The sequence below is a fragment of the Ceratotherium simum genome, chromosome 17 (genome assembly GCF_057802395.1).
Source record: "Ceratotherium simum simum isolate JZ-2026a chromosome 17, ASM5780239v1, whole genome shotgun sequence".
In the NCBI taxonomy this organism is placed as follows: Eukaryota; Metazoa; Chordata; class Mammalia; order Perissodactyla; family Rhinocerotidae; genus Ceratotherium; species Ceratotherium simum.
In genome coordinates this window covers 14,168,684-14,179,517 of record NC_141916.1, presented here as the reverse complement: position 1 = coordinate 14,179,517, position 10,834 = coordinate 14,168,684, and the positions used below count along the sequence as shown (strand labels likewise).

Sequence of the window (10,834 nt, the reverse complement as noted above, 5' to 3'; positions counted from 1 at the left end):
GTGGGGCATGGATGTTGTGAGTAACCCATCTGATGTGTTCTTTTTTCGGTCAACCTGGTATTTGTCTTTCCGGTTGATTTGTGTCATTTCCCTTCAGTTGATTTGGTGTTACCCTTTCCGATCGATCTGATGTTTTTCCCTCTTATTATATGACCTATTTGGATCTGCGGCTATCTCAGTCAATCTGGTGTTTCCTTTTCCTATCGGGCTGCTGTTTTTCCCTCTTATTATTTGACCTATTTGGGTCTGTTTGCGGACTATCGCCTTTACTCTCCTCTATATAATAAAATATACCTTCAGTCCATTTGTTTGGAGTGGAAAGTTTCTTTTACGTCTCTGATGGAATCCCCTGAACATCTCATAACAGCATGTCAAAAGGATAAGGGAACAATCTTGAAGGGACCTACACCAGGCATTTCTGAGGCAATTGAGCATCAAAATAAATCATGATAATAATGAATAAAATGGGAAATCACAAATTAGTAATAATAAAAGTAATTAACCTCTAAATTTGAGGTTTTCCAGAGATTGAGATATTTACATAGTGTTTGAGGTATCTACAGAAAATAATCATTCATTTCAATGATAAAAGAGTAGATTTATGGTGAAGAATCTTGTAAATGGCCATATTAATCAAGAAATTAAAGTAAAAAATCATCAATAATGGGAAAAAATGAATGTGATGCTTGATAGGATTCCATGAGAAGACATCATCACTTCTGTTAATAAATTAACAAATTAGATGTTAATAATGTAGCAATGTTAATGTCCTGATAATGAAGGTTGTGTTGTGGTTATCCAATAGAATATTCTTTTTTGTCATAAATACATACTACTACATTGAGTAGCAGATGTAGCATCAAATGGTTCAGGAATAAAGATTCTTGTGTATTTTTTTCCTTATGTTTTATATCGTTTCAAAATAAAAATAAATACGAAGCCCCCAGTAAAGTACTTTATTGTTAGTGCCCTTGAATTGATTCTGACTCCTAGCTACGACACGTGCAGCAGAGCAGAACCCTGCCTGGCCTTTTTTGCACCATCCTCTCATCTTCCAGGGCTATATCAGACAATGCTCCACTACTAGTCTTAGGATTTGCATGACCAACTTTTTCAGAAGTGGGATATCAGTGGCAGAGCGTTCAGCACCGCAGCAACAGGCAGCTGCCACAGTGTGACAACTGACAGACAGATGGGCGGTGTGGTTCCCTGACTGGGAAACAAACCTGGGCCATCGTGGTTTCCAGTTTTGGGGATGGGTCACAATCAAGTTAATGGAATCCTAACATATTGCCTAACTGAAAAAAGAGACAGGTTCCTTTTGGGAGTAAACCCTCTTTCCAGTAGAACTGATTGTATTGTCCCAGGGCCGTGGAATATCTGAAATTCTTGTTGACATTAAGTTGAGAGTTTAAATCACTTCTAGTTCACTTTTGGGATAATGTCCCTTCAGTTTTGTAGGTAAAGCAATTCACAGTGGCTTTTATTTCCTTATTTCTTTTGCTTTCCTTTCTCTCTCTCTCTGTCTTTTTTTTTTTTACTTAATTGGTGTGTCCAGACACCAGTCTCCAGAGGGCATTTCTTTTTCCTTCCTCTTTCTATTTCAATTAATCGCTTTGTGTCTATTATGAGGAAAATGATAAAACTGTGCTTTTTGTCAGTGTCCCATTGGAAGTGATAATTCTTTGTTACAATATTTGGATTCCTTTCATCTGAGAGATTTCCCAAACATCTTTTCATTTACAGCATCACATTTTTGTTTAGAATTTTTATGAAAATGTTTTTCTCAATTCAAATATATAAGAAGAAACCCCAGAAAATAAATCTTATCTGGCATGAAAGAGGATTCTAATTGATTATCTGTAATATCTGGGTGCTGTAATTTTAACGAGTGTGAATGAAAGTGGAAGATATTAGCAGATGATATAATTTCCAGATTGCATATCTGTTTTGAATCTTTCTCCAGAAAAGCATTGGAATTAAATTTATTCTTGAAATACTTGAATATTTTATAATGTTATAAAAGAGAGAATATTCTTTATTTTCAACTCTTGTTTCTAGCATGTTCTCAGAGGGGGAAAGTTATATCAATATATCCTGGATATGGTAAGTCATTTATAGCTTGGAATAAGTATCTAGATCATAAATGAAAGCAATTCTGCAACCACAAGTCAGGTAACATTTGCTGAATTTTAAACTGTCATATATTTTTCTATGTTTATGTAGATGCAATATTCAATACTTCTTGATTATATACAACTAATTATGAGAAGACTGATGTACTTGAAACCCCCCCAAGATGATAAATATATGAAATGGGGTAAAGGAGCAATGGAGAATTACCATAATGGGACAAAATAATTAATGGAATATATGAAAGTATTTCAATCATAGAGAAAATATGTAATTGTTGTTATTTGTATATGTTCTATATATTTAAAAAGTATTTTGATGAGCAAAGAATTTTAGAATAAACATTGCAAATTGACACTGGTATACTTGTCTAGATGTTATAAGAAGTTTTTCAATAATATATGAAATATACATTGAAAATACATTTCAAGTTATACTTATGTTCTCTTTGCTTAGGATATTTAAACAGAATTCAGCTCATTTGGAAATGATCAGCTAAAATTTAAATTATCTTTCAAATTCAAATGGGGAAAAAAAGGATTTAATAGTGTTGTAAAGATAAGTGTGGTTTAAATGGAACAGTCAGTTAGAGGCTGCTTAGGTTGATCTATGTTGTAATTTTAGATATGCTCTGTCTTGTCAAATTGGATCAAAGTTTTGAACTTGTATACATTTCTGAATTTTTTTTATGTCTGTAGCTTTTAAAAAATCTGATTATTTCCACTTTTGGAGTTGTTTTCCTATGTCTATTTAATAGGACTCAAATCTGAAATGAAGAACCAGTCAAGAGAGATAGAATTCATTCTCCTAGGACTGACTGATGAACCACAATTACAAATTGTGATTTTTATATTTCTCTTTCTAAACTATATGTTGAGTATGATGGGGAATTTATCTATCATCCTCCTTACCTTGCTGGATCCCCGCCTCAAGACTCCTATGTATTTTTTCCTCCGAAATTTCTCCTTCCTGGAAGTTTTATTGACAACAATCTGTATTCCCAGATTCCTGATCACCATCCTGACTAAAAACAAAATCATTTCCTACAATGGTTGTGCATCTCAGTTATTCTTTTCCCTCTTCTTAGCAGTTACAGAATTTTACCTACTGGCTGCCATGTCTTTTGACCGTTATGTAGCAATCTGCAAACCCCTACATTACCTGATCATTATGAGCAACAAAATGTGCTACCACCTGGTACTCAGCTCATGGACAGCTGGCTTTCTGATGACCTTTCCTCCATTGGTCTTGGGACTGAGACTGGAATTCTGTGCTTCCAAAGTAATTGATCATTTCATATGTGACACTTCCCCTCTGCTGCATATTTCTTGCACAGACACTCATTTCCTAGAATTGGTTTCATTTATCTTAGCTGGTGGAACACTCATGGTTACGTTGCTATTAGTGATTTTTTCCTACACATCTGTTATCAAGACTATTCTAAAAATCCCCTCTGCTGAGAAAAGAACAAAGGCTTTTTCCACATGTTCTTCTCATATGATCGTAGTCTCCCTCACTTATGGGAGCTGTATCTTTATTCACATGAAGCCATCGGCAAAGGAAAGGTTGACTTTATCCAAAGGTGTTGCTGTTATCTATACCTCAGTTGTCCCCTTATTAAATCCCTTCATTTACACCTTACGGAACCAGCCAGTGAAACAAGTCTACAAGGATACACTCCAAAAGCTTTCTTTTTTTTTCATAAAGATGAGGAAAAGAATTAATTTTAAAATCTTGGAGAAAAAGTAAATAAAAATTTTTACTCAATTTTTTAAATTTATTTAATTTGTCCTTCAATTAGTTGACCTTCTCCCAAAATTTTAACCAAACCTTTCAGCACAATCCTTCTTTTCCTTCCTACTTCTCTTTATAATTAGCCTTCCTTTCTGTGCTCTAGAAAGAGTCCTCTCTTCTCTTTATCAACACAAATGTTAAATTTCATTTACTCTAGAAGACATGGTACTGACTTTCTCAAAAACACTATTTTAATTACATATTAGTCATAAGAGAATTTTATAGACATAAATATAACAACATGCTCTACTGTCGGGGCTCTAGAAGTATTTCAAATGTCACTTGCTGTTATCACAAGCCTGATAATTTAGAGTGTAGACTTTTGAGCCAGTCAACCAAGGTTTAAATCCAGACATACGTGTGAATCTCATCAAGTTTCTCAAATTATTTGTTGCTAACTTTCTTAAGGTATAAAATTGATGTAATAATAATAATAATTCCTATTTTATAAGGTTATTTTTAGAATGAAATGACATAATATACATAAAGTGATTCTAGATCTGTATCTGGCCCAGAATGAGCTCTCGATAAACATTAGCTGCCCTTGGGGAAAAGATTGCCTCAGTTGAGACAGAATTCAACAATGCAAGAAAAAAAGGCAGGCTTCAAATCATAATACTTTTATGTCTTAAATGTATTGGGACTTTACCCGGTAGGTCTATAGACCTGAAAATTCAGAATGAATAAAAATCCCACCTGGTTAGCTTATTTAAATACAAAGTCTATATTCTCATCCCTTAAGTTTATTTTCAATTTACCTGGAGTACAGGATAGAAACATGGACTGTAGGTGATTCAGAGGCAGTTGGTTCATATGAAAGTTTTCTATTTTAATTTAAGAATCTATGTGATCGGATTTTTATTTTAGAAAGATTACTCTGTTCACTATATTGAAGATGGGCTTTTAGGTGTTGGAGTCAGGAAGACATTAGAGGGCTAATGTGTTAAATTAAATGAGTTATTTGGGAGTTAAAATGCGATAGTGGCAATGAATCTGTAGCTCAGGGAGATGGTTCCAGAGATATTTAGGAGAATAAATTGAAAGGAACTGCTGAGCATTAGATATCTGAGACAAATAAAAGGAGGTTTTAAAAAATAAGTTGAGTATTCTTGGGACTTCCCCTTTGCTCACCCCTGCACATACTCACCCATATATTTAATGCCTTTTAAGAAAGGAGTATTAAAGATATCCTGTCAGTTAAAAAAAAAATGACCTACAAGGAAATCCCTAAAATATATAGAGTTCCATATTGAATATAATATGCCATGAGAGAAACATTAGTGAAGAATTGTTAAGGTATTCGATGGTGAACTATTATCCATGCGGCCCTGAATAGAAATAATTTAAGTTCAGTTGTGTGTTCTGATTCATTTTACTATTTTTAACCCAACACTGTTAACCATCTGTTTTTCTGTGGCAAATAAAAGGAAGTGAGTCTATGTTATTATATTCAAGGCCCTGAAAGCTTTCCAATAAGCTCTTTGAAAACTACTAGAATCTTATTAGATATATGATTTGTGAATATTTTTTCCATTCTTTGCTTTGTCTTTTCACTTTCTCGATAGTGTTATTTGATCACAAAAGTTTTAATTTTGATGAAGTCAAATTTATCTATTTTTTCTTTTGTTGCTTGTGCTTTTTGTGTCATATTTAAGAAACCATTGCCTAATCCAAAGTTACAATGATTTATACCTATGGTTTCTCCTAAGAAATTTATAGTTTTAGCTCTTACATTTAGTTTTTTCATTTATTTTGAGTTGATTTTTGTATATCGTTAATGTAGAGATACATAATAGGCAAAAAATAGAAACAACCCAAATATCCTTCAAGTGATAAATGGATTTTAAAAATGTGGTATATTCATATAATCAAATATTATCTGGCCATGAAAAGGAATAAAGTACCAATACATGCTACTGCATGGATGAAGCTTAAAAACATTATGCTAGTGAAGAGAGTCAGACACAAAAGTCCACATATTTTCTGATTGCATTTGTGTGAAATGTGCAGAATCAGCAAGTCCATAGAGACAAAAAATAGACTAGTCATTGTCTAGGGATGATGGTAGCAGAGGTAAGAGAATAGCTCTTTAACGGATATGGGGTTTCTTTGTGGGGTGATGAAAATGCTCTGGTATTATGTAATGGCGATGGTTGCAAAATACTGTGAATATACTAAAAAGCAATTAATTGTGCATTTTTAAAAGGTTAAAACGGTGAATTTTATGTTATATAAACTTTATGTGAATTAAAACAAAAAACGTTGCCAAAAGGAAACAATTTTTCCCCTCATGTCTTCAGAATCTTTCTCCTTATTGTACTTTTCCCAAGAAAATACCTCAGGATATTGACACAAGAGAAAAAGTAGAAGGATATGTGTGGAATGATTTCGTTAATTTTTTTTTGCCTTGTTAAGGACCATTTTTCAGCCATAAATTGACTTGTGATGTGCATCTTTTCAGTGCAGTTTGCAAGACTCATCTCATTCTCCTCTCTTTTGATAGGAACCACTGGTCATTTTAACACTTGCCGTTCTTTTCCTCACTAATTGTTGCTGTGGATTAGGACATAGTATCTTAGTTCCTTCCTTGCTTGATAACCCCAAAGAAACTAATTTTGTTGCAATTTTTTGAGAATAGTAATAAGAAAAACAAAATCATGAGGAAGTTAAATAGATTAAGCAGCGTAGTATATTTGTTAAGAGAACTATCTGTGGAGTCATCCTGAATTTGCCAGTTAAAAACTCTGGTAATTCTGAAAAAATTTCTTAAACTCTCTGTGCCTTTTTTTCTTCATCTGTGTAATGGGAACGAGTGATAAAATTACCTAGTTCGTGGAGTTTTGTTCATGTAACTTAGAACAGTGCCTAGAAAGTGTAAATATGAAGAAACTATATAGAATATAAATGCAGTTATCACAATGCTCTTGGCACATTGTGAGTGGTTAATAACGGGGGAAATTTATGCTGTAATTTGCCTCTCCCAAAATTGATGCAGCTCTTAAAATCTTTCTTGTGAAAACAAAAAGAAGTTTGAAAATAATTTTTACATGATATTTTTAATTTCTTCTCCATAATGCACTCATTCCTTATAATTTATTGTGTATATGGAAACACTAACATTCTGCTTATGTTGAAAATATCATCTAGAAGTGATTATTTTTACTTGAAATATAATTTCCTAAATTCTCACTCTGGCAAATTCTTATTCTTGTTCTAAGCCTGCTACAACACCCTCAATGAGTAAATCCTTCCCTTGGGGTCCAATCAGTATATAGATATATACAAATAAAAGTTAAATTCTAATTATTTATTTATATAACTGTAAAACTAAATGATCTATAAAATCATTGAGGTTATAAATTACATGTTCTTTCTTGCATTTATCCCAGAGTATACTCTGGCACTCAGCAGAGTATGTCTACTATTTATAATTGGTAAGTAAATAAACATTTATTATCAAATTAATAAAGTAATAAAAAAATTGGCATGGCATTATATTATCAAACCTATCACCATTAACAAAAAAATCCTTAACATTATCTGATTTCCAGTTCATAATGAAATTTCCTGTCTGTATCTAGTGTGTTCATGTTTACATATGTGTGTTTGTGTGTAGATAGTAACATGGAAATCATACAAAGAATGTTTCGCCGTCTCTTTGGATTATAATAAATTTCAGAAATTAATAGTCATTGAGAATTTAGAAATATCATTGTACATAATTCTATCATGAATATAACCCTGTTTTGAAGAATATAAACCTAAGTGCATATCCTACAGTTCCACCAAAGTGTTTGATTATAATAAAAAGAATCTCAGACTTATAGTCATAAATTAGGTTAAAGTACTGATTCTGCCTGAATCAAGGGATGATGGAAAGTCACTTAATTACTGATATTCAATTTCTATATATACAATAAGCAGAATTATCTATCTTGTTCCATGTTCACATGGATTATCGATTGTATATTTATTAAGTCTCTCCAAGATTTTGAGATTTCTGATGGTAAAACTGTGTGCCTTTTTTTGTCTCCCTATCTTCATGTTTAGCTTGCTGTAGTCACTCAATTAATTCTTCTCAAGGGCACATGAAACGTTCACCTAAATAAACCAAATTCTGGTCCAAAAAGCAAAATGAACAAATTTAAAGACTAGAATCATAGAATATGAATTCTCAGCCTATAAAGGAATTAAACTAAAAATAAATAATAGAAATATATCTATGATTATTTGGGAATTGAGCAATATAATTCTAAATCATCCATGGGAAACCAGAAATTCTCAAGGGAAGATTAAGCGCATCTTGGACTAAATGAAAACAAAAACACAACATATCAAAATTGGGGGAATACAGAGGCCGGCCCGGTGGCATAGTGGTTAATTTCACATGCTCTGCTTTGGAGGCCTGGAGTTCACAGGTTCTAATCCAGGGCATGGACTGACGCACCACTCATTGAGCCATGCTGTGGTGGCATCCCACATACAAAATAGAGGAAGATGGGCAGAGATGTTAGTTCAGAGCCAATCTTCCTCACCAAAAAAAAAAAAAATTGGTAGATACAGGTAGCACACTGCTTAAAGAGAAATTTACAGTATTAAATGCGTATTTTGGGGAGCAATTAAAATCATACTCTCTCTATATATGTATATGTGTTTTTGTGTCTCTGTGTATACACACAAGTAAACACATACAATTGAAATCAAAACACTTTTTCCATATTAGAAAATTTAAGTAAGAGGTGTAAACTAAACATAAAACAAGCAGAGGGGAGGAGATAATAAATATTACAGCAGAATTCAGTGGATGGAAAACAGGAAAACAATAGAGAAAGTCAATGAAACCACAACTTAGCTTTTAAAAAAAATATTAAATTGAGAAATATCTAGCAAGACTAAGAAAGACACAAACTACTAATACATGGAATGAAGGAGAAGGCATAACTATAATTCCACAGATATGAAAAGGAAAATGAGAGAATATTGCAAACAGCACTATGTTCATAAATCTGATAACTTAAATGAAATGGACCAATTATTAAAAAATACAAACTACCAAAATTCACATCAGAAGGCATGAATATCTCGGTATTTATTCAAGAATTTAAATGTGTAGTTAAAACCCTTTCAAAAATAAAACCCCAGGTTCAGATGATTTCGCTGGTGAATTCCACCAATCTTTTTTTTTTCTTAAATGTCCTTTTTCTTCCCCTCCCCCAAACCCCAGTGCATGGTTGTATATCCCAGTTTAAGTCTTTCTAGTTGTTCCATGTGACCTGCCACCACAACATGGCAACTGACAGACCAGTGGTGTGGTGTCGTGACTGGGAAATGAACTCAGGCCTCCGAACTGGGGAGAGTGCGGAACTTTAACAACTAGGCCCTCAGGGCTGGCTACTATCAAACTTTTAAGGAACAAATTATATTAAATCTGTACAACTCTTTCAGAAATCAGAAGAGTTGAGAACATTTACCAACCCTTTTTATGAAACTAGCATTAGCTTAGTTTGAAACTAGAAAAAATAAATTACAAGAAAAGGAAATTTCAGGGGCCGGCCCGGTGGCGCAAGCGGTTAAGTGCTCATGCTCCGCTGTGGCTGCCCAGGATTCGCCGGTTCGATCCCGGGCGCACACCAATGCACCGCTTGCTGAGCCTTGCTGTGGTGGCGTCCCATATAAAGTAGAGGAAGATGGGCACGGATGTTAGCTCAGGGCCAATCTTCCTCAGCAAAAAAAAAAAAGAAGAGGATTGGCATCAGATGTTAGCTCAGAGCTGATCTTCCTCACACACACAAACAAAAGAAAGGAAATTTCAGCCCAATATCTCTCTTGAATATAGATGCAAAAATTCTTAACATAATTTTACTAGCAATTCAAATACAGTAATATATAAAAAGGATAAGACACCACAATTAAGTTTGGTGTTGCATATCTCTACCTGGCACCAGATATGTAAATATGAATTAACCAAAGCCCATTTCCTCAACATTAAGTAGATTTTTAATAGAAATAGACATATGTACAAAAAATTGCAATAGGGGAAGGTAAGAGTAAAAAGTTTTAGAAGAGCAGAGAAGAGAGAGCACCTACTCCTGGCTTGGCAAACAGGGAAGATTTCAAAGATTACATGACATTTAGATTAATCCTTAAATAAAAGTGTGTGTGTGTGTGTGTGTGTGTGAGAGAGAGAGAGAGAGAAAATGCCTAGCAATTACAAGAAATGGTGAACAATTTCATGAGGTCAGAACAAAGGTTACACAGGGCCTACGTTCTATAAAAGGTTGTATATACTTAATTAATTTTTTCAGAGAAATGAAAAGGAAAAATAAGGGTCCAAAACAATTTTCTGCATTAAAGGAAATGTTCTATAATCTGTATTGTCCAATGTTTTAGCCACTAGCTGCATTTGACTGCTGAGTACTTGAAATGTAATTAATGTAACTGAGGAATTTTATTAATTAATTCATATTTTTAATTTAAGTAACCACACGTGCAACTTACACTGTGAAACGTACAGTCTAGCAAGGATGACCCCTGGTTAGCAATGAAAATATATTTACTGCTGCAAAGATGAAACAGAGGGCATCATGGAAACATAAGAGTTTGAGAAAATCAAATAATCAGAGAAGTCTGCCAGAAAGACAGTAAAATTAAAGCAGAATTGCTGAATGAGTAGAAATGATTTGAGGTGCCAAAGAAACCACTTCTAGGAGGCAGAGAACGTACGGGAGTGTGACTGTCCTGAAGGAGAAGGGGTAGTGTCAGGTATGAAAACAAGTAAACAAACAAAACCCACAGATGCTCTCAAATGGCAAAAGTGAAGGTGGCTGGTATGAAATGAATCTGAAATTGTAGGAGGTGGTCAAATCATACAGGGCCTTGGCCCAGTTACTTGACACTTTATATTGAG

General features: G+C 33.8%; 1 protein-coding gene across 1 annotated transcript; it reads left to right on the top strand.

Annotated features, from left to right (window-relative positions):
* The first annotated feature begins 2,871 nt into the window (after positions 1-2,871).
* LOC101406203 (olfactory receptor 6C6-like) lies at positions 2,872-3,882 on the top strand. Its single transcript, XM_004429179.3, has one exon. It carries the CDS (start codon positions 2,905-2,907, stop codon positions 3,880-3,882), a length of 978 nt encoding a protein of 325 aa, XP_004429236.3. The 5' UTR covers positions 2,872-2,904.
* The last annotated feature ends 6,952 nt before the right edge of the window (positions 3,883-10,834 follow it).

Coding starts and splice junctions, on each gene's coding strand:
- LOC101406203 (XM_004429179.3), top strand. CDS start 2,905: ATGAAGAACCAGTCAAGAGAGATAGAATTCATTCTCCTAGGACTGACT.